Source organism: Diabrotica virgifera, chromosome 5 (assembly GCF_917563875.1).
Source record: "Diabrotica virgifera virgifera chromosome 5, PGI_DIABVI_V3a".
In the NCBI taxonomy this organism is placed as follows: Eukaryota; Metazoa; Arthropoda; class Insecta; order Coleoptera; family Chrysomelidae; genus Diabrotica; species Diabrotica virgifera.
Genome location: NC_065447.1, coordinates 236,628,869 through 236,654,028, shown reverse-complemented (window position 1 = coordinate 236,654,028; position 25,160 = coordinate 236,628,869). Strand labels below are relative to the sequence as shown.

The 25,160-nt window shown below is 34.6% G+C and overlaps 2 protein-coding genes across 2 annotated transcripts in view; one reads left to right on the top strand and one right to left on the bottom strand.

Moving 5' to 3' along the window:
- The window catches only part of LOC114331102 (major facilitator superfamily domain-containing protein 6-like), a 101,470-nt gene extending 81,034 nt beyond the window's left edge, over window positions 1-20,436 (bottom strand). Inside the window, exon 1 of the mRNA XM_028280570.2 lies at window positions 20,301-20,436. Coding sequence (XP_028136371.1) covers window positions 20,301-20,313 — 13 coding nt within the window. The 5' untranslated portion in view covers window positions 20,314-20,436. The remainder of the gene's footprint in view (window positions 1-20,300) is intronic.
- The window catches only part of LOC114331100 (neprilysin-1-like), a 43,386-nt gene extending 18,440 nt beyond the window's left edge, over window positions 1-24,946 (top strand). Inside the window, exons 5-14 of the mRNA XM_028280568.1 lie at window positions 1,222-1,305; window positions 1,373-1,578; window positions 2,117-2,296; window positions 10,042-10,253; window positions 15,009-15,225; window positions 19,562-19,744; window positions 20,717-20,879; window positions 21,051-21,170; window positions 23,207-23,403; window positions 24,592-24,946. Coding sequence (XP_028136369.1) covers window positions 1,222-1,305; window positions 1,373-1,578; window positions 2,117-2,296; window positions 10,042-10,253; window positions 15,009-15,225; window positions 19,562-19,744; window positions 20,717-20,879; window positions 21,051-21,170; window positions 23,207-23,403; window positions 24,592-24,864 — 1,835 coding nt within the window. The 3' untranslated portion in view covers window positions 24,865-24,946. The remainder of the gene's footprint in view (window positions 1-1,221; window positions 1,306-1,372; window positions 1,579-2,116; window positions 2,297-10,041; window positions 10,254-15,008; window positions 15,226-19,561; window positions 19,745-20,716; window positions 20,880-21,050; window positions 21,171-23,206; window positions 23,404-24,591) is intronic.
- Window positions 24,947-25,160: the final 214 nt, after the last annotated feature.

The following is a 25,160-nucleotide window of genomic DNA, read 5'->3' as shown; positions in this document are numbered from 1 at the left end:
GTCAACGAATAAATTTTTACCTACAATTTCGAATTTCCTAAAAATTTCTCGCCAAGGGCTTCGAAGGCTTGTAGTGCTGTTTTATTTATATTATTTGGGTTTGTCAGATAGGTAATAAATATTTTATTGCGTTATTATGAGTACCAATTTAATCGTTTACCGACAAATTCAGTCGTAAAATAATTTCCTTTGTCTATAAACTATACATATTACCACCCACTTGCCTGTTATAAAATTTTTAAGAAACAGTTCTACCATCCTTGTCGCTTGTAAAGTTATAAAACGTTTTCGGGATGGTCAAACCATTATAAATTTTTTAATTTTTATAATTCAGAGCAACAAAAGTGACTAGTATTTTATGTAACACAAAACCAGCTACAATTACCGATTATTTTTTAAGACTAAATAAATAATTTTCTTATTAAGTATATTATGTATTTTAATACGAAAATATTTACATAATCTATATATTGCAAACATTTCATATTAATTACTGTATGCATCCACATAATATAATGTAATTTTCCGCAAATCGCCAGGAAATTTTGACATTCCTGTCAAAATTTCTTGAAGAAAAAGTCAGGACTTCCTTACTGTAAGGAAATGTCATTTCCTTACTGTAAGGAAATGATATTTCCGTACAGTTGTTAGTGTTAAATTTATAAGCGTCAAGTTTGACAATTCAACCTCAATACGTTTCCATAGTAACCCAAGTAATTTTATTAGGAATTTCAAAGCACCATTTATTTGGGAATAAAATTATCGCGTTTTTTTTTAAATCAATCAATATCTGTCGAATTTTAAACGATTTGCGGAAAAATAGTATGTTTACCTCGTAGGAAAAGCCACATTCCTGGACTCTGTGTTGCTAAGTCTCGGCTTGCGCCTCGACTTAGCAATCTTCACAGTCGTCCAGGAATGTTAAGCTTTTCCTACCCGGTAAACAATGTACTATTGGTTTGTTAATAAATACGTTACGCTGTTGTATTATTGACATAAAAAGACCTAAAACCATAATATGCATATACATATTAACATAGTATGTACTATTATTACGTATATTCGGTACACTTATTACGGCTAGCCACCAATGATCGGTTATTAGAATATCCCGGTTATAAGAATATTTTTGCTTGGCACAAAGGCTATTCCAATAAGCGGGTTCGACTGTAAATAAAAGTTTATTTATTATTTTTAGTTTATTTTTATTTCCATTTGCAGGTGTATTGGAAGAACCGTTGAATTTGAACGATAATGACGCGACCAGGAAAGCAAAAATTTTTTACAATACTTGCATGGATTTAAGTAAGTTACTTTATTACCCAAAATATTTTTTAAAATAAATCACTAACCATTGTTTATTGTTTAACAGACAATATAAGGAAGACTGGAGATAGGCCGATAAGAGAGGTGTTGAACCAGCTGGGAGGCTGGCCAGTTCTGAAACAAAACTGGACCGTGCCGTCATTCTCAGTTGAAATTCTAATCGGATTGATAAGAAGTTATTATAACGAAGGGTTACTTATCGAGCAATGGGTTGGACCCGATGATAAAAATAGTTCTGTGAACATTATTCAGGTAAAACAATCAACAATTTTTTAAATAAAAAATTAGAGAAGCCCATCCAGTAATGTAAGTGAACTGAGAAAAATTTAGAGTTTCACGCGGGACAGCGGAGCGCGGGGCAGGCATTTGTCCCGTCCCGTGTCACGCTCTTTTTCATCCTGTCCCGCAGCTATTTTCGTTGTCCTGTCTCGTGTCCCGCATACCGTAGGACATCCCGCTGTTAATCTATTAATTTTAATTATTTTTATGATATATGGTTTTATAAATTTTATTTTTGTACATATACCTACTTCTCGAGGTATTCCTTGATTTTAATTGTTTTGATAGAATCTAGTATCTGTTAGCAAGAATGATTCGTTTTTGTTGTTCACATCATATGCACATCGACAAGGGAGCGAAAATATATATTTTTGAATATTTTCGATGTTTTGTCCATTTATAATTAAGTTTTGCCGTTGATTGAATACACGAATCGTGTATTCAATCAACGGTTTTGTTTGCATATGTCTTTATAACAATATTAATTCAAGTTTCATTTTAATTTTTACAGATGGATCAGTCGATTTTAGCTCTACCAAGTAGAGACTATTATCTAAAGCCCAGCAGCAAGGGAGATCTTTTAGCATATCATAGATATATGACCAATATAGCAATACTTCTAGGTGCCAATAAAACTACAGCCGGTGATGAACTACAAAAAGTTATCGAATTCGAAAAACAACTCGCAAATGTATGTGTAATGTTATGACCTTAATAAATTAATTTTATGGTATTTTTATTAATAACTTTTATGTCCGACTGGTATATTATTTGACAAATAATGACATGATTTCGAAGTCAGTTAAGTATGATATAATGCCCTAGGGCGTTATTTGGAAAAATAACGCCCTAGGGCATTAAATTTAAATAACTAGTTAAATACTGTCAAGTTGACAAATAAAAACCTAAGTAAAACTATGGTTACCACAATTAGTCCATGTGGTGAGACCGCTCCCGCCTGAAAAAATTTCTGATTCGGTTTCTTTGTGGATTCCTATTCAAAAATGTCCCCTTTAAAAAAATCTGAAGGGTGCCGGGCGGAATTTTTGGGCAGAAATTGTTTAAACAATTTTTTTAAACAAATACAAAAGATCACGTTTTTTGCTATGGAACATATATTTTTAGATTTTTTGGGTTATTCTAAACAAGAAAGATATCTTGTAATTTTTCTTAAAAATTGATAGTTTTCGAGTTATAGGCGATTTAAAAATCTGAAAAATGCGAAAATACGTATTTTTGAGGCTTAAAAACTCATATTTAATTAGTATTTTTGAGGTTGCCAGATACTTAAATTGAAGAATAAACATTAAGCTTCAAGATTCTGAAAAGTAATCGTGTCTAACCTTAATTGTTGTTTTTTAATTGTTAAATATGCGTCTTTATCCGATTATTTTTGACGGTGCAGCGCGCTCTATTACAAAAATCTCCCATTTTCCTCCGAAAAATATTTTTTCTAGATTATTTGGATATTCTAAATAAAATAAGTTTCTTGATATTTTTCTCAAAAGTTAATAGTTTTAAAGTTATAAGCGATTTAAAATCCGAAAAATGACAAAAAACGCATTTTTATATTTTAAATCGCTTATAACTTTAAAACTGTTAACTTTTGAGAAAAATGTCAGGAAACTTATTTTATTTAGAATATCCTAAAGAATCTAGAAAAAAAAATATTCGGAGAAAAATTGGAGATTTTTGAAATAGAGTGCGCCGCACCGGCAAAAAATCGGATGGACATGCGTATTTAACAATTAAAAAACAACGGTTTAAATTAAGGTTAGACGCAATCACTCTTCAGAATCTTGAAGCTGAATGTTTAAACTGAAATTTCAATAAAAACTATCAATTTTTGAGAAAATTTACAAGATACCTTTCTTGTTTAGAATGTCGCACAAAACTTAAAAATATATGTTACGGAGCAAAAAAAGTGCTCTTTCGTATTTGTTTAAAAAAATTGTTTAAACAATTTCTTCCCAAAAATTCCGCCCGGCACCCTTCAGATTTGTTTAAAGGGGACATTTTTGAATAGGAATCCACAAAGAAACCAAATCAGAAATTTTTCCAGACGGGAGCGGTCTCACCACATGGACTAAATTACATTACGACTATTGCTGGTAAATGTACTTATTTGAAAACTAATTAATTCAAAATTCATTCAAATTTTTTGCATATAAAGAATAATTTAGTCAGACATTAAACGTTGAAGGCACTACGGGTATTATAGATAATAACGCTTTCGGTCAACTTATATCCCTCGGTCCAAAGGCCCTCGGTACATACACCATTGACCTCGCGTTATTATCCTTATAATACCATTGGTACCTTAATAACTATAACACTTCTAATTTACAATTAATTTTAACACTTAATTTATTTAGTTTATTTATTTTAATTTACTTACATTCACTATATACACTAAAATCTAAAAAATATTATAATGTATATACATTTATCTTCCGATAGGTACTCCCTTCTTTACTTTCATCTCCGGTATATGAGATTATTCGTATTAACCTCGATATTCTCATTTTTATTATGTTCTTTTTTGATAGGAAGTAAAATACTATACTGTTTATTTTAATTTATTTGCAGTCTTCTTACGTTAACACTAAAACACAATTATTTTATAAGATTTATTTACTTAATCGTACAAATTTATATTTTGGACTGAACCCTTAATTTGTAATCGCTCTGATTTATATATGTAGTGTGCTACAAAAGTTTCTAGAGCTTAAAGGTTTTTTTTTAATATTTGATCATAAAATATTTGAATTTACAAAACTACAATACCATAAAAAGATAGTAAAAAATCCTTTTTCCACCTACCTCTACCGAAAGTATACTTTTCGGGACCTGATTCTAGGGAGCAAAGTTGTACTTTTCCTCCCTAGGGAGGAAAATATTTTTCCTACCTAGGGAGGAAAAGTAAAAGTGACGTCATTCATGAAATATAACTTATTGACGCCCTGTACAATATCTATTTTCTATTACGTAAGTATCTATACATTTTAACGTTTATTTATAAAACACGCAGTATTTTGCAGAATGGTAAAAAACAGTAAATTGTTATTTTGATTTAACAATGTTTACATTAATAATTTGACTTATATTTGACAATTGACAGTTATATTGTACCTACTTGTTAGTTTTGGTTTTAATAAATTTTGTTGGTTAGTTACTAAAATAAATTAAGTAAAAATGAAAAATGACTTGATATTAATTTGAGGAAGGTGGAAAAACCATATGTATAACATGGGAGTAAAGTGCCTTTTCCTCCCTTGAATGATTACTGCCCTCTGCTACGCGTCGGGCAGTAAACTTTATTCTCGGGAGGAAAACTAGTACTTCCCTCCCTTGTTATACAAATAGCTATTCCCTTAAAATTCTTATAACAAAAGTCTGTTTACCTGCCTGAAAAGAACAGAAATATCTCGGGCTCAGTAGGACAGAGAATCGTTCAAACTCTCTATGTCTATGAAAAATATCTCGCCTTGTTTATCGCATACGATCACATGGGAATCCTCAATAAATCATATCGATTTAAAAGTTACAAATTGTATTCTGTTTTCACAGCATTTTGTTTAAATAAAAGTTCAGAGAAATAAGGGAAAAAATATCCTGTTGGTGACACAACCCCCTCCAGGCCGAAACTAAATTTTTTGAGAAGTATGGACATCTATAATAATAACTTATATGTTTTCTATAGCCGATTTTGATGATATACATAGTTATAAACAAATGAAAATCAAAAAACGGTAAATTTTCGCTTTTTTCGTCTATTACCAAAAAGTTAAGCATTTTAAACACATTTGAGAGTAAGAAACTCATAAATCGTATAAAATACTTCAATATAGCGTTCGCTGAAGTGAAAACTCGTCGTTTATACCCCGTTTAGGCTTAAGCCTCTTCAGGGTGAAGGTTCCTCCTTTTCAGGAGTGTGGGAGATTGCGTGAGATTGCGTCGATGATGTGGAGAAGCAGAATTGCTAGTGGATTGGGTTAAGAAGGTGGTTTTAGCGCAGAAGTTGTAGGAGCGAAAGATAGAAATTGCCATGCTCAGCAAGCGACCAGTCAGTGAGGGGGTTCCAAATCTGTCACCTTAGAGGAACGGCTCTTAGATCAGCGTGTGGGGATGCAGTTATTTATCTGCGATACATTAGGGGAGTTTGTTCAAGTATTTCGTAGTACTCATCGGGAAGTTCGTTTCTGGCCAATTGTAGAAGATTGGCCGGAGGGAATGGAACTTTGTTTTTGGGAGTCCCGGTGAGTATGTGCCCTCGCCGATTGCAAGGGGTGATTAGGACATTTTTAGCCCTTTGGTTGTTACCATTAATCGTTCGTATGACATATTTGTTGCTGAGAGAACGGATTCTCTCATTTATGGGGGGTAGTTTAGCGAGTGGGTGTACCAATACCGACGGATATCTCCAATGCTTCCTGAGGCACTTTCTGAGAATTCTACGCTCGCATCTGAGGATTTTGTTAGTATATTGTTGTTTTAGCGAAGCATAAAGGAGCGCTCTGTAGTCGATAATGGGCCTTATGAAGGTTTTATAGGTGTGCAGGAGAGTCTTGCTCGATGTACCTCCGAACGTTCCAGATAACGCTCCAAGGAGTTTAGCTCTGTTTCTTACCCTGTTTAGGGTGTGTTGGATGTCGATGTTCCAGTTGAGTGTCCTGCCAAAGTGGACTCCCAAGTAGACCACCGACGGACGATATTCAAGAGCTTCTACTTGAAGGGTTATTCTGGTTGTTTCGTACCTAGCACTGCGAGGGTGTCTGAAGGCAATCATTTGTGTTTTGGCTGGGTTGAGGGTGACTCTCCATTTATTGCACCACCTCACTACCTTGTCTAATAGAGTTTGGGCCCTATCGAAGGCAGAGTGTCGCCCTAGCGTGCCTCGCGCAGTGCCTGCAGTGAGCAGTGCAGTATCGTCGGCGTAAAGTAGGATTGACTCAGTTCGATTAATGGGATGGGGGATGTCACTGTTGTACGCTGTGTATAGTATAGGAGCTAATATGGATCCTTGTGGCACTCCTGCTTGAGGAGTAAATGGGGTGGATAATTGGTTAGCGACTTTGACGCGAATTGTTCGATTTGAGAGATAGGAATGAATAAGTTTGATAAATGTTATAGGCAGTCCAAATCGGTGGAGTTTTTCGATCAGGCCTGGGTGCCAGACCTGGTCGAAGGCCTTTTGGACGTCTAGGAAGATGCCTATAGCGTTCGCTGAATATGTCTATCCTTATTGGTTGCTTAGAAAATTGCAAAATAAATAATAAATTTTGAGTTTTTTTAAATGTTCATAACTTATGTAAAAATTAAGTTAGAACCTTCTTATTACACGGAATGCTGAGTCTTCTGGTGATCAAATCATACCCTAAATTTCAAAGCAATTGGTCAAATAGTTTACAAGTTATTTAATTTGTTTATCCCAAATTAATTTTTTTGCGACACTATAAGTCAGAAAACGATACTTTTCTTTGGATAGTTTATGAAAGAAGAAGATGTACACTACTGATTTAATTAAACAAAAATGACAAAAAATAATTCTAAATACTGCAAAATTATTTTGCAAGAACATGTGAACTAAAAAAGGGGAGGGGGCTAACTTCGTCCCTAATTGTCCTAGGACAATTAGGCCAGGGTAATAAGACAAAAATATACCCTGTTCGTGACACTTCAGCAGCCAGGGTACTGAAGCGTTTTTTCGACAAGTAATACCTATAGGAACAAATTGTAACTATTTCCTGCGTAGGATCTGGCGGCCATTTTTATTTATAAACAATTAACTGTCAAAAAATGGCATTTTTCCCTTTTTTTTTTTAAAATCAATGGAAAACAGTGGAACTTATGATTTTTTTAGTACAAATATCTTTGAGATTATGGAAAAATCTTTAAAATGACATATTACAAAGTTTGATATACTCATTTATTGTTAATATAATTGCGAAGAAAGGTCGGAATTGCAAAGAAAAATATTTTCGCTATAATTGTTGTAAAAATTAGTGTACATGTTTGAAATTTTTGTCAAATGAGGGTTCTTTGATGCTTAATATGTGATAAAAATTTCAAAGTGATTCATTCAATTGTTTAAATTTATTCGAATTGTTTATCTCAGAGAGCATTTTTTTTGCAATTACATAAGTCAGAAAAAAATGATGTTAGAACCATTCCACAGGTGTCAAATGGAAGAGCATGAGCTATATTTTCAACTTGGTTTAAAAAAACCGAATAAAAAATGCACTTACTAGTAATAAATAATTATGCAAAAGCATCGTAAATCTTTCCTTATAAATTTTTTGAATAACTTTTTCCAAAAAAATTAACTTCTTACCCTGTTTTAAGTGCACAACTACCAAGTAATGTTATTTATATCATAATTGATAAAAAATTGTAATAAATATATATAATTTCTTATATAACAAAATAAAAAGTTTATAAGGAAAGATTTACGATACTTTTTCATAATTATTTATTACTAATAAATGCATTTTTTAGTCGCTTTTTTTAAACCAAGTTGAAAATAGAGCTCATGCTCTTTCATTTGACCCCTGTGGAATGGTTCTAATGTCATTTTTTTCTGACTTATGTTATTGCAAAAAAATGCTCTCTGGTATAAACAATTTGAAAAAAAACTTAAACAATTGAATGAATCGCTTTGAAATTTTTATCACATATTAAGCACCAAAGAACCCTTATATGACCAAAATTTCAAAGCGTCACACTAATTTTTACAATAAATATTGCGAAATTATTTTTCTTTGCAATTCCGGCCTTTTTTCGCAATTATATTAACAATAAATGAGTATATCAAACTTTGTAATACGCCATTTTAAAGCTTTTTCCATAATCTTAAAGATATTTGTACTAAAAAACCATAAGTTTCACTGTTTTTCATTAATTTGAAAAAAAAGGGAAAATGCCATTTTTTGACACTTAATTGTTAATAAATAAAAATGGCCGCCAGATCCTACGCAGGAAATAGTTACAATTTGCTCTTATAGGTATTACCTGTCGAAAAAACGCTTCAGTACCCTGGCTGCTCGAGTGTCATGGAAAAAACCTTATTACCCTGGACTAAATTGTTTTTCTTTCTAAATGGGTATAAAAATTCAGTCTTTCTAAATATGAAATAATAATTTTTCTACGGGTAACTGTTATAAAGTTATTCTAATTGTTTATAAGTAAGCAAAAAATCGACAATTATTTTGCAAAATAATTTTACACTATTTAAAATTACTTTTTGTCATTTTTTTAAATTAAGTTAATAGTATAAATAGTATAAATAGGTCTTTCATAAACTGTCCGAAGTATTACTGTAACCTCATAATTTTCTGACTTATAGTGTTGTAAAAAAATGAATTTGGGATAAACAAATTAAATAATTTTTAAACTATTTGACCAATTGCTTTGAAATTTAAAATATAATTTTCCGTTAATATTTTAAATACAGCATTCCGTGTAATAAGAAGGTTCTAACTTAATTTTTACATAAGTTATGAACATTTAAAAAATCTCAAAATTTATGACTTATTTTGCAATTTTCTAAGCAACAAATAAGGATATACATATTCACCGAACGCCATATTGAAGTATTTTATATGATTTATGAGTTTCTTATTCTCAAATTTGTTTAGAATGCTTCACTTTTTAGTAATAGACGAAAAAAGCGAAAATTTACCGTTTTTTGATTTTCATTTGTTTATAACTATGTATGTCATCAAAATCGGCTGCAGGAAACATATAGGTTATAAGTATAAATGTCCATACTACTGAAATAATTTGGTTTCGGCCTGGAGGGGGATGTGTCACGAGAAAAATCTTATTTCTCTGGATTATAAATGGCGTTCATACACCCTAATGTAGAGTTACCCTTGGCGGTAAGTAACAATAACTTCCTTCCTCTACGACACTACAGCCCAAATTGAGCCTTGGCCTCCTTTATTTTTTGCCTCCACCCTTGCTTGTCTGTGGCTGCTTTTCTTTTTACACGGACTCCTAAAAGTTCTTGTGCGTCGCTGCTTACTGTGTCTTCCCAGCGCTTTCTTGGCTTTCCAACCGGTCTGTTTCCCTGCATTCTACCGTTCACTGCTCTTTTTGGTAGCCTATCTTCTCCCATTCTTATCACATGTCCTGTCCATTGCAATCTTTGTATTCTAATGAAGTCTGACAGGGGTGTTTCCTCATAAAGTTGATAAAGCTCATTGTTACATCGAGTTCTGAAGATTCCGTTTTCCTTCACAGATTTACCTCAAACGTTTGTTTTTGGATGTTTATTTCAGAACCCATGCTTCACTGCCATAGCATGCTATTGGTCGAATTAAGGTTTATAGATTCTCATCTTTGTATTTCGGTGGACACATTTAGATCTAAATATATGGGAGAGGGCAAAAGAAACAATAATTTACATCTACATAATCTGCGCTCGTGTTTTAGGCTTCGCTTCCAGAGCAAGACAGACATGATACTAGTATGATTTATAAGAAGATGTCTATCAAAGATCTAGCCAAGTTAGTGCCCAAATTTAACTGGCTGGAGTATTTTAGAACCATATTTGACATGAACATAAATGAGGACGAACAGATCGTAGCTTATGGAATATCTTATTTCGTCGAGTTGGGAAAGATTTTGTCTACCACAGATAGAAGGTAATTTAGAAATAAAATCTGTTAAAATATTTTACATATTTTATACTAAACTTACGTGCATAGAAATAATTTTGGTGATTTTTTTAATATGTTATAGCCTGATTCTTTTTCAATATCGCTGTAATAATATTGTTGCTAAACAGGTAAATTTTTATTGTATACCGGATGCACGAATCAAACCATGTTTTTTTCTCAAAGTTCGCATCACACTGTGGAATATTCTAGGATTTATAAAATACTGAAATTAAAACCCAACTATAGCCTCACGTTTTCTTAACATTCTGTTTTTTGATTCATTCGTTTATGTTGGATAATAAAAAAGTTAGGTACTTTAACAACTAGACAACTAGACATGTTCTTCATCAATACACGGTGTTTTTAACCAAGTGGGACAAACTTTAAAGGGTAATTCTGCATGAAAAAATAATGACAGTTTGCTTTATAAACGTATGTTTGCAAATATTTCGTTGAATAAATGTTGAATTTTTTCTTACAAACTGACGATTTATTTATTACTCTAAAACCAGGTGAGATATGCAAATGAAGTTTGGTGGATTCTAAGAGGTAGTTATTGCCGATTTTTTGACATATAATTAAAAATTTTATATTCACCATTAGCGTGCATACGGGTAATATGATTGGATTGATGAAGACCATGTCTAGTTGTTAAAGTACCTAACTTTTTTATTATTCCACATAAACGAATGAATAAAAAAAAAATAATATTAAAAAAACCTGAAACTGTAGCTGGGATTTAATTTCAGTATTTTATAAATGCTAGAATATTCCACAGGGTGATGAGAACTTTGAGAAAAAAACGCAGTTTGATTCATACACCCGGTATACAATAAAAGTTTACCTGTTCAGCAACAATATTATTACAGCGATATTTTTAAATAATCAGGCTATAACATACTAAAAAATGCCTTATATTGGCCAACAGGTTTAGGAAATACGAGACATCAAAATGACCAAATTTTTAAGTGGGCCGATTTCTATGCACGTAAGTTTATTATATTACATAAATATTAGTTTAGGTTTCTTATTTCGAAAATTACTTCTTCCAGTTTCAGTGAAAATTTTGTTGGAGTATATATTGAAAATGGTCAGTGACAGCACATAACACTGCCTTATTCCTCATGTGATCTTTACCTGGTTGGTCAATTTGTCTTCGACTTTGACTTGATCATGCTGGATTCAGTAAAAATTCTTGATTATTAGAATCTTCTTCACATAATATATTCCTATTCTTTTTAGGGTGGCGTTCACCTTCTGGTGTTGACAACTTCCAAACGCTTTGTGGTAATCAATAAAACTAACGTAGACGTCACAGCTGACGTCATGCCATCTCTGGAGCAGAAATTGTAAAGTGAAAATACTCTAGTACCATTATAATTACGAAATCCAAACTGCATTTTTTAGATATTATCTTCGCATTTTTTATAAATCCTGGAATATACAGAGTGAGTTTTATGTATGAAAACACTCAATTATCTCGAAAACGACTTGCACGATTTTTATAGATTTTGGTAGGCAGGGGCTTTCTAATTTGGCCGATATTAAAGTGCTAATTACATTGTTGTCAGATCTTCCGTTTTTCTGGAAATCTAATGAACTTTCTTATTTCAAATAGAACGCCCTGTATATTTTGTGCGTTTTGAAGTCCTTAAGAAATACTGATTATTTTTCATGTTATATTCCCTATACCTAGATGCCATAATTTCGGAGTTATTGTTACATTTATTAAAAAAAAAAATTTAAACAAATTATAAAACAAAAATTTTTTGCCCCAGGTAGACATTATTTTACGTTCTTTGGCTCATTGGGACCAAAAAAAGTCTTTTGTATTTTTTCTCTAAAGTTAATCGTTTGCGAGTAATAAACAATTTAAAACTGAGAAAAATCGAATAATGACGATTTTAAGGTTCAAAAACACAAGTAAAAAATATAATTTTTGAAATTACGAAGTACCTAAATTCCAGCTCAACTCTATTTCTAATAGAATGCCATAGGATTTTTTGGCTCGTTTTATTCTAAAATGTTGCTTTTTAATTGTCAATGTGAAGTACATATGAGAGGACGGGCGATCGGGCTTCATTAACAACTAAAAAACAATATTTTAAAATGAAACAAGCTCATAGGTATTAATCATCGGTAACTGATAAAATAAGGCCTGAACTTGAATTTGGGCACTTCGCAGTTTCAAAAATAATATTTTTATTTGTGTTTTTGAACCTTGAAAATCGTCATTATTCGATTTTTTTTTCAGTTTTAAATTGTTTATAATTCTTCTTCTTCTTCTTCTTTAAGTACCGTGCCCAAATTTTTAGGCGTGGGTAGCTTCCATAACAATTTGCCGACATCGTTCTCGATCCTGTGCGGTATGTAACAATTGATCTGCTGATAAGCCAGTCCCTTGACGAAGGTTTCGGAGCCATGAATATTTCTTTCGGCTAATTCCTCTTTTTCCGTCGATCTTTCCATTGAGTATTAACTACAGCATCCTGTATCTGCTACCTCTCATTATATGCCCCAGATATTCAAGTTTTCTCTTTTTTATCATCCTCATTCAGTCACCTTCGCCTTGACCTACTCTGTTTAAGACTTCTCTGTTTGAAATGCGTTGAACCCAAGATATTCTGAGCATTCTACGATACGACCACATCTCAAAGGCTTCTAATTTGTTCATCATGTTAACCTTCATGATCCAAGTTTCACATCCATATAGTAATACAGGATACACATAACATTTTAGGAACTTGATTCTTAGTTGTAAGTTCAGCTGAGAGTTGCTCAGAATAGATCTAAGTTTCATAAATGCTCCTCTTGCAATTTCTATACGAGTTTTAATTTCTTCATCCGGATTTAGTGTCTCGTTTATCCAACATCCTAGGTATTTAAAAGGGTTAACTTTTGTTATTGATTCATCACTGACAATTAGTTGCATAGGGCCGACGTCTTGTTTACTAACCACAAGTAACCTTGTTTTTGTTGCATTTATGTTAAGTCCGTTGTTGAAGCATTCTCTAGTGACTCGATCTATAATGAATTGAAGATCTTCGATATTTTCAGCCATGATCGCGGTGTCGTCTGCATATCTGATGTTGTTAATAGTTTCTCCCCCGATTCGAACTCCACTCCATATAATTCGGAAACGATTAATTTTAGAGAAAAATTACAAAAGATATTTTTTGTTCTCAATGATCTAAACAACCTAAAATAATGTTTACCCGGGCCGAAAAAACTGATTTTTATAATTTGTTTAAATTAAAAAAAAAATGTAGCAATAACTCCGAAATTATGGCATTTAGGAATACAATATGAGAAATAATCAGCATTTTTTAAGGACTTCAGAACGCAAAAAATATATGGGGTATTCCATTTGAAATAATAAAGTTCATTAGATTTCCAGAAAAACGGAAAATCTGACAACAATGTTATTAACACTATAATATCCGCCACATTAGAAAACCCTTACCCACAAAAATCTATGAAAATCGTGCAAGCCCTTTCCGATAAAATTGAGGGTTTCCATACATAAAACTCACTCTGTATGCTTTTAAGAAAAATTTTTAAGATTGATGGTCCTGAATTATTCGCACGCTTTCGCAAATAGTTTCCTTGATAATGCTACAAATATACAACAACAATTCCTCTGGAATGTTACCTCAATCCTAGATGGCTGAACAGTACACAACCATTCCTCTGAAATGTTACCTGAATCCTAGATGGCTGAACAGTACACTACCTGGGGATAGAATAACTTCATGGATGTGAAATTTGGGAAATGGTTTGCATGTACCACAAATGGGCTCTTTATATCAGCAGTAAATAAGGTCAAGATTGATACTGACATCCAAGTTACGATTGGAGTGACAAAAGTAGAAAAAACGAAGAGAAATTTATGTTTTTATGTTAAAGTATTTAATTTCTAAGTAAGTTACCAATCGAAGTAGCATAGAAAACGACAATCAATATCGTTCCTATACCACCAGATTGACAACAGGTGGAATACTTTCTTTGGTTACACCTCCTGAGATTTTCAAAATTTATAAATCATACAGGATGCCGAGGAAATTAAGATGAGAGAATTTTAAATAATTCACAACTTATCTGCTCAGCGTGGTAAAAGTTCCAACAAGAAAGATTCCTTAATGCTCCTACAAAAGAGTAAATTAATTAAAAATGTATAAACATTTTCAATTTCTTTGCAACACGAAAACGCAGCAGCTGCATAATGCTCTGGTTAAATCGGTGAGTGCAGGAAGAGTCTATACCGGTTTCGGAGGTCTTTTCCCCCTCATCAGTAGTCCCATATCCGCTGAGCAGATGAGTTGTGAATTATTTAAAATTCTCTCATCTTAATTTCCTCGGCATCCTGTATGATTTATAAATTTTGAAAATCTCAGGAGGTGTAACCAAAGAAAGTATTCCACCTGTGGTCAATCTGGTGGTATGGGAACGATATCTATTGTCTTTTTCTGTGCTACTTCGCTTGATAACTTACTTTGTTTTTCGGTAGATGGCTCTAGTTCATCCGTGACATTTCTTTCTTTGCAATTAGGGAATGCCCAAAGTGTGATGCCTGGAGAAATCGGAGAGAAGACGATATGGGACTACTGATGAGGGGGAAAAGACCTCCGAAACCGGTATAGACTCTTCCTGCACTCTCAGAGCATTATGCAGCTGCTGCATTTTCGTGTTGCAAAGAAATTCAAAATGTTTATACATATTTAATTTCTATTTATTTTGCAGAATAATCCACAATTATGTATTGTGGCGTCTAGTAATGTCGTTATCTACGCACTTGGTGGACGATTACCAGAAGGAGCGTGTAGAGTTTCGAAAAATTCTACAAGGTGTTTTATCCGAACGACACCGATGGGCGCAATGCGTAGAATGGACCAACAAGAAAATGGGCATGGCTGTAGGTGCCTTATATATTCGAGACAATTTCGATCATTTAAGTAAAGTAAGTATGATTTACTATCTTTCTTCTTCTTCTTGATGTGCCTATCTGTGACGAATGTTGGCGATCATCATGACAATCTTTATCTTATCTGTAGCAGCATGGAAAAGCTGCACAGATGTTGTGTTGAACCAGGTTCTGAGGCAGAGGTGTAACCAGGATGGTCCTAAGGGGGGGGGGTTACAACTACTTGATGGTCTCTCGGGTGTATGGAATAGTAATGGTGTTAAGCGTATAGAGCTCAAAGTACATCCAAATGGGGGGGGGGTTATGACCCCTCAAACGTCCCCTGGTTACGCATATGTTCTGAGGTTCTTTAACCAGGATGTTCCTCTTCTTCCTGGACCTCGCTTTCCAAATAGAGGATAGCTTATAGGAGCTGGATTCATTTCGCGTTATGTGGCCGAAGTATTCGAAACTTCGAGATTTGATGGTGGTCAGTACCTCTCGGTTCTTCATCATTCTTCCGAGGACCCCCTAATTTGTGACCCATTCAGTCCACGGGATTTTAAGAATTCTCCGATATAGCCACATCTCAAATGCTTTCAATTTTGTGCAAATATCACCGTTTAAGGTCCACGATTTAACACTCATAAAAAAGGACAGAGAATACGTAGTATAGCAGCATTATAACTTTTATGCCAAGACAGAGGTTGTGGCTCTTGAAGAAGACTCATATCCGGTTGAAGGTGGATCTAGCTTTTCCGATGAGCGCTCTTATCTCTTGGTTGCTGGTCTATTCTTTATTTAATATTCTTCTTTAATAGGAATTAAGCATAATTTCAGTTAATCATGTTTAAAAAAATTAAATAAATTATTTTGTTTTGTTACTTGGTAATTTATATTATTATTTATGTCCAGATTTAGCCATACGGCTCACACTCCCTCTAAGGGAAACATTGACATCCCAGATACCTTCGGTATCAAAAGGATTGAGCCCTGGTGGGACTCTTTCCGTGTTATCGAGCCCTAGGTGACTTGATATGCTGGACTATCTCCCAGAAATTTTCGTACACATCTGGCCGTCGCAAGTAGTACAGCTTTCTGCATGGTCTTATAAAGGTGTTCATTTAGACCCAGCTTTTTATGTTTTCGAGGAGGTTCTTCGGAATCACTCCAGTAGTAGACATAATAATAGGTATCGTCTGGGTACTTTGCATTCTCCATTGTCTTCGTATTTGACTTTCCAGATCTCTGTACTTGGCGATCTTTTCAGTAAATTTACTAAGTGGATTATTGTTGTTAGGTATCGCCACATCAATTACGTTGAGTCCGCGAGTCTTTACCCGTGCGTCATCATTTAAAGCATACGAATAAGTCGGAAATTTACTGAACGCAACGGCAAATGGATATTATTCCGATTACGGGTTATTATAAAATTTGACGTTATCAAATAAATAGAATGTCAAATTTAAGTTTTCCTTTAAAATTTTGGTGCATCATTACAGCTACATTTAAAGTAGCTTAATAAATTATTTTATTATCATTGATTAATAAATAAATAAGCAATTTATAAAAAAATTCAATAACATATTTTCTTTTTGATATTTTATTCACTTTGGCGGAACCTTAAACACAAGCATTCAACTGTGTCAACAATGAGGTTAGCTTTGTACGTCGTCAAAATTTATCTTAAAATAACATAAACTTATCACAAAATTTCTGACTCCAATATAAAATTAGTTGCGAAAACAACTCTTTGTATACTATAAAAAACTTCAAAATGCAAAAACTCGACAGAATAACAGCAAAACATTCAACAAATTGACAGCCACAAAACTAAACAAACCAAAGCGTCAGAAATTGTACTTAAAATATGTGAAGACATCCCAATCGTCTTTCTTTGTAACTATCTCTTTTCAATACACTGAGTCTTAATCGTTCATAAAAATAACATGTGCTTTTACTTAAATAACAGGCGGCAGCTGCATGGCAGCTGGTTTGTCATTAATTTCATCCGTGCAAGAGAATGATGCTAAATAAAAAGTATGTGTTTTATCTCACCAGGTATTAATGCCGCACGGGTAAAGACTCGCGGACTCAACTGTAGTGTTGTTTGTCTGGTTAATTTATTAACTAGAACGAGATCTGGTCTATTATGTGCCACTGTTTGGTCTGTGAGCACAGTGCGGTCCCAGTATAGCTTGTAGTTGCCATCCTCAAGCATACTCTCAGGGACGTATTGATAATATAGGAGATGGTCCGTTTGGAAAAGTTCCAGCTTGATAGATATCTCCTGATGAAAGATTTTTCCCACTGCGTCATGCCGTTCCTTGTATTCAGTTGCAGCAAATGCCTGGCAGGCCCCTGTAATATGTTGGATGGTTTCTTGGGCTTGACATCCATATCGGCATCTGTCGTTTTGAACCTGAAGGTCTTTGACGGTATATTTCAGGTAATTTCTGGTTAGTATAACCTGATCCTGAATGGCCAGTAATGAACCCTCCGTTTCAGGGAACATCTTTTCTGATGGCAACCAATAGTTCGACGCTGTATTGTCGACATAGTCTTAGCTGACCTCATTGGGATGTCGCCCGTGCAGAGGTTTACCCATAAAGGTGCGCATTTTTTCGTCTTTAGTGAGGTGGTTTATGCACATTTCTGGTTCCCTCAGTTTGATCGGTGTTGTGTCATCTTCTGCGCAGATAGCGCGATGTAGAGTAGATATCTCAGCTTGCATCTGAAAATAAGTTCTTAAATTAGCAATTTGTTTATCTAATTGCTCACCTATATCCATAAGTCCTCTTCCTCCTAGATTCCGTGGTAATGTCGTTCTTTCTACTACACTTTTAGGATGATGTTTTTGTGCCTTTGTGAGGTGTGTTCTTACTTTTCGCTGAAGATCCTCTATGTCCGTTTTTGTCCACTTAACAATGCCAAACGAATAGTTAAGCGCGGAACATGCGTAGGTGTTTAGTGCCTTAAACAAATTTCTACTGTTAAGGTGTGAACGAAGCAGCTGTTTTACCCTTCGTATAAACTCCGCAGTTATCTCAGTTTTCATTTGCTTATGGTCAATTTTCCGCGCTTGCTTTACTCCAAGATATTTATACATATCGTTTTCACCCATGGCCTCGATGTTCTGGCCCGGAATGGGACGTTTCGATGCCGCCGGTTCATCGCCGGCCGTTTCGATGCCGCCGGTTCATCGCCAGTCCATTTCATCGCCGTCATATCTCGCATTTCCTAGAATTCCTAATTAATACTAAAAATAACTAATAATTGTAACTGTCGAAAATTCGGAAATATATCAGATAGCGACTATTGACTGGCGATAAATCGGCCGACATCGGCATCGAACTGGCGGCATCGAAACGGCGGCGATGAAACGTCCTAGACCCTTCTGGCCATATCGAATCATCCGGGCTGTACTTTTCCTCTCACTATATTTAAAACACGGCACTTGTCTAGTCCGTAGTGCATACTAATGTCATTTGAAAATGATTCTACAGTTCTTAGCATCTCATCTAGTTGGTTTCGTGTGGAAGCCATTAATTTCAAATCATCCATATAAAACAGATGATTAAGCTTCACCACCACATTGTTGTTATTTTTGATGCTAAAACCTGAGTCAGTGGAGTTCAATAGCTGAGATAGTGGGTTCATAGCTAGACAGAACCACAGTGGATTTAAGGAATCTCCTTGGAACAGGCCCCGGCTGATTGCGATATTTTCAGTTTCGATGTTATTTTCACCAAGTATTTGAAGGTGAATTCTAGTCTTCCACTCTCTCATTATATGCTGTAAAAAGGTCACTATATTTTCATCGACTTTATATATTCTCAATATATCTATAAGCCATTCATGCGGCACGGATTCAAAGGCCTTCTTGTAATCAATGAAGGCAGTAAATAAGTTCCTCTTTTTGGAATATGCTTGATTAGAAATGACTGAGTCGATGATAAGTTGTTCTTTGCAACCCATGGAACAGTGTTGGTAGATACGCCGGGCTACACAGGATGTGACCAATTTATACAAAGTTGGAAGAAAAGAAATTGGGCGGTATTTGGCTGGATCTTGGGTGTTATTTTGATCCTTCGGTATTAAATAAGTGGTTCCCTGATTTAGAAATAATGGTGTTTCCTGCGGATTAGAAATAACATTATTAAAATTAGTGTTGATAAGCAATCATGAACACTCCAAAACTTCTTAAGCCAGAAGTTTTGAACTCCGTCTGGTCCAGGAGATTTCCAGTTATGAAGCTCTTTGATGATATTTGAGACTTCTTCAGTGGTGAAGGGTTCGTAGAGAGTAGTAGTGTAGTGTTGGTAGTTCTGTGTCATATCTTCTATCCATCCATTCCGTAATATTTATGTTATTATTATAATATCGGTTTTAGGAGACTGCATTGGAAATGATACACACCATTAGAGAAGCTTTTAATGAACTTTTAGCCGAAAACCACTGGATGGATGACGAGACTAGAACAGTGGCCAAAGAGAAAGCAGATGCAATAAATGAAAGAATAGGATATCCGAAATTGATAACAGACAAAGAAACACTTTGCAAGGAATACGATCAGGTTAGTTTCTTTCAAATAAAATAAAATAGGGATGGGAATTTTTAATTAAACACTGGTTTTTGGTTATACCGTTTTTTTTACTTACGGTTTAACCAGGCAGTTATAACCGGTCAAAAACCGGTTATTCCAAAAACCGTTGTTCGGTTACTTTTGTTTTCTTGACTACCTTGGTAGACGAACAAAAGCTCCGCTTCCTAGCTCCCCTTCCCTAGCTCCCCTTCTTCCTAAAAGGGAAAAAGGGGAGCTAGGATATGGGGGTGTTAAGAACTCAAGCTGATGCTGAACTCACCTCCACACAATAACCCCCTGTGCTCGGAGTGATATATCTAGAGTGCTCGGTAAAAGAAGTATAAGTTAATTTAGTCAACTTTTCAGGAGAAGCAAAAAATTATATCTAATTGATTAAAGAGATATGCCGATCCGACACATCGTTCCTTATTCAGCGGAATCACAATGTGTTTAACTCCTTCGATGTGAACGTGGATCTCCAATGGCTGGGATTTTGATTAAGAACAAGTCTTTTTGTGATACGTTTAATAGTAGCAAATGTACATACCTTGTCGTGACATGTAGTTAATGAACTTACACTAATACTAATATTTGCGCCGTTCCACCCACACATTTACACCTTGTTAAACTGCTCATTTTTAATATGCCGTTAGAACTATTTTTAACGATGTAAGCCGTTTGGCTTCATATCAGGCAATGCAATGAAATGATTTTGTACGCAACGCGAACAAGTAGTTTTGGCGCGATACAAGAAAAAATGTATTTTCGTTCAGAAAGGGAGAACAGTGGCGCAGCAGAAAACAAGAAAAATAGAGTTTTAGCAAAATCCTACACTAATAATATATTGTATATAATATTGAAAATACATCTTAAAATTAAATTTTTAAATTATTAAATCTTAAAATTTGAATATTACAGATAAAAGTATAAAGGATACTTCATTCCATATCATTTTATTTTTAGCTGAATATTACCAAAAATGAATTCATGTTAAATGTTCTTAACATTCTTAAATTTGAAGCCAAACAAAATTTGGAAAAACTACGCCAAGAAGTTGACAAAGAAAAGTGGTCAACGGAACCTGCCGTGGTCAATGCTTTTTATAATCCCAACAAGAACGACATTGGTAAGAAATATATAATTCAAGATATAAGTTGTATTACTTGATTTAACAAGCTAAAACGTTTAAAGGTAAGCGCGCATTTGATCGAATCGGCCGCCAACAGAACGCACGCCGGGAAGTGCGCGCTTATCTTAGCAGTTCATGAAGAAGAGATAATAAAATAGTATTTTGTAGTTTTTCCAGCAGGGATACTACAGCCTTTGTTTTACAGTCAACACTTCCCAAAATCCTTGAATTATGGAGGAATAGGTGTTGTAATTGGACATGAAATTACCCACGGATTTGATGATAAAGGTACGTACTTTATGAAAGATAGTGAAATGGTTTTTAGCAATTCAACACTACTATTTACTCTACTACTCTATCTTTTCAAGAAGTGTCCTATACTGCTTTTTCCTTTCGGTTTTTAATTTAATATTCGTTTAGTCCTTCTTCTACCTGCTCCTCTTATTTTTATGTAGACGTGATTCTACTTTTCAATATGCCTACGGTAAGTTTTCGTTCCATTGTTTTTATGTTCCTTCCACTGATTGCCTTCCTATTGGAGAACTACCTCTTCCACCTTTACTAGTCTATTTGTTGTCTTTCGGCTTATATGATACTTCCATTCTCTCTTTAGCCTAATCCTTGTTGTTCTCCACTTTGTATCTCCGTCAGTTATCTGCACTTCTAGCTCTGTCGCATACCACCGATTTTTCTCAGGATTTTCATCTCTGCTTCTGCATCTTAATGCTTCCTTTACTTCTTCCTTCCAAATTTGTATTTCTTTGTTTATCATCACTTCTAGTGTAGGTGGTTCATTATCGCCACCTTTAACAATTAAGGATCCAAGGTAATCTACCTACCTATCTATCTACCTATCTAGTCTACCTATCTACCTACCTATTTTAAGGTCTTCCCATGTTTCTTGTCGTCCCCCTTGGTTTTAAAACTACAATTTATTGTATGTTTATAAATATATTATATATCGTTGTTAGGCGTCAATGCCCTTCGGTAGGGATCTATGGAGGGATATCACCAAGCCGCAAGCCCTTATCCCTTGCCGTACTGCTCCTCCACAGGCCGATCAGGCACCAGTTTATTCCAGACCAAGTCGTAGACTCTATTGAATTTTATACTACCGACGTTGGCCTTTTATTAATTTCAAATGACCTGGCTGAAGCTCGAACCGCCGATCGCTAATCCACTAAACTTGTCGATCGACAAGTTTATAAAGCAGGCCACGCACTGAATCGGAGATTTTGTCAGGACGTTTTAAGATTTAGTCTTATGGGATTATTTTGTTAAACTTGAATATTTTATTTTGTAGTGATAATAACCGAATACAATTGTTAGAATTCATTAGTTATTAATTTATACTGTAATTTATAGTGCAACAAAAATATTTTCTTTTTCGTTAATAAAGATTTATTGACATAAACTGCGATAGTGAGGTTATGTATACAAAATCAAACTGATAATCAATATTGGAAATAGAAGAATTTATATCAGATTAAGTGCGTTTTTACTTGCTGTTTATATTAATACATGATATCACTAGCGTGACATGGCATTTTTGTTTAATGTCCCATTTAAACATACACAAAGCGTCCTGATAAAATTTCAAAAAACCGCCACCATGAGCAGGTCGGTCGATTTTGCTTTGACACTTTGTTAACGCTCAGAGCGAATACATGGAAATAAATGAGTTCGACAGTCGAACGTTCTTAGGCGATGCGCGGTTGCTTATTTATTTCCATGTATTCGCTCTGAGCGTTAACAAAGTGTCAAAGCAAAATCGACCGACCTGCTCATGGTGGCGGTTTTCTGAAATTTTATCAGGACGCTTTGTGTATGTTTAAATGAGACATTTAAAAAAAATGCCGTGTCACGCTAGTGATATTATGTATTAATATAAACAGAAAATAAAAACGCACTTAATCTGATATAAATTCTTCTATTTCCAATATTGATTATCAGTTTGATTTTGTATACATAACCTCACTATCGCAGTTTATGTCAATAAATCTTTATTAACGAGAAAGAAAATATTTTTGTTGCACTATAAATTACAGTATAAATTAATAACTAATGAATTCTAACAATTGTATTCGGTTATTATCACTACAAAATAAAATATTCAAGTTTAACAAAATAATCCCATAAGACTCAATGTTAAAACGTCCTGACAAAATCTGATAGCGTGTCACGTGACTGTAAGTAGAGGGGAGACGCACGGAGCCAATAGCAAAATCTGCCGATTGCTCTTAGCTGAGCCGATCGCTCTATGCCGATTCAGTGCGCGGCCTGCTTAAACATTACATAAGTAATTCAGTTAAGTCATTCCGTAGGTCGTCAATTCGACAAACACGGTAATATGATGCAATGGTGGAACAACGCCACGATCAAAGCATTCAGGGAAAGAACTCAATGTATCATAGATCAGTACTCCCGATACAAAGTAAACGAAGTTGGTCTTTACATCAATGGCAGAATGACCCAAGGTGAAAACATTGCAGATAACGGAGGACTTAAACAGTCTTTTAGGGTAAGTGTATTTTCTCTTTTATTAAAAAATCAATAAAAGAGTAGACCACCTTATAATGACTTCCTATCAACGAAAGACTATGCAGAATAAATATCAGGGGTAAATTCTTTAAACATTAAATAATAAATAAAGTAAAAAAAGGCAGACGTACTCACAATCATTTAATTATCACTTCGACGACCGGTTTCCATCTCTTCAGTATACAGATCATCTTCAGATCAGCGTTGATTAAATGATGCCGTTGCTAGGTAAAGGTTACCTAGTTATCCTGCTAGCATAATCTGGACTTAAAATTATGTTACTGATGACCTTACAAATCATTCCTTGTAACGGCATCATTTAATCACTTGTAACGCTGACCTGAAGATAATCTGTACATTCTAGAGATCGAAACCGGTCGTCGACGTGATAATTAAATGATTGTGAGTACGTCAGTCTTTTTTTTACTTCATTTAAAATTAACTCACATATGCAACCCATTCAACATTTCAATAATAAATGTTCAGGCACCAACTGATGAGAAAGAAGTCTGATGAAAAAAATGAAGGATTTTACGAACAACTTGAAAGCATTATTGACATTGAAAGCAACAAGGTTGTCCTAGAGATGACGTAATGGTATTAATAGGAGATTTTAATGCAAAGGCAGGCAAGGAGAGAGAATACGCGCCAGAGAGAATACAATTAGAAACCACAGTTTACACTGTTAGAGAAGAGTCAAACAACAACGGAACTCGCCTAATACACTTAGCCGCCTCAATGGACATAGTAGTTGCCAGCACATGCATTATGCACAAGATATACATAAGAGAACATGGAGAGGCCCTGATGGGGAATACAGTAAATTCATTATACATTTCATCAACATAATAGACGTATGTATAAGACGCAGGGACCATAACTCGGATGACTATCTTGTTCAAACTACAATAAGGGCTAGAATCTCAAACGCAAAGAAAGTCAAAGAAGTTAAAGAGGAAAGGTTTAACGTAGACGCGTTAAAAAACTCTGCGATAGCTAAGAAATTTGAGGAGAGGAATCTGCAATATGTGCACAGGTTTACCACTACAAAATCTGAAGTTTCTCATGCAGCTCTGCATTGCCCAATTAAGTAACACTTCTTGACAGATTTTAACTTTGAAATAGTTATAATAAAAATATATTTTACTATTAAAAAATTACATTTTAGGCCTACAAAAAATGGTCCTCCCTGCATGAAGAGGAATTCGATCTACCTGGCCTTAACCTAACGCACGATCAGTTATTTTTCCTAAACTATGCTCAAATATGGTGTGGATCCATGAGACCTGAAGATGCCCTGACCAAAATTAGATCCAGCGTTCATTCACCCGGCCCCATCAGAGTATTGGGTCCGCTGTCGAATTCAAAAGACTTTGCCCAAGCGTATGGTTGCCCCGTTGGTTCGCCGATGAACCCACCAGAAAAGTGTAACGTTTGGTAAGGTACCTTTATCTCATGCACAACTGTCAGTGCCTCGACATTAGAGCTATAACAATTATCAATAAATAAACAATAAAATAATCGGTTTGTTGTTTTATTTTTGACCTAGATTCGGAAACTAGCTGCAGTTTTTATTATACAGTTACACATCCTCTTGTACTGTTCCTGGAGCCACACCCAAACTCCAAGAAGCTCTTACTACTAAAGCCACGCTTCCCGAGAAGAAGATTCTGGAAGAAAAAGAAGACGTATACCCTGAAAAATAAGTTGCAACAAGACATATCTCTGTTAATTTCT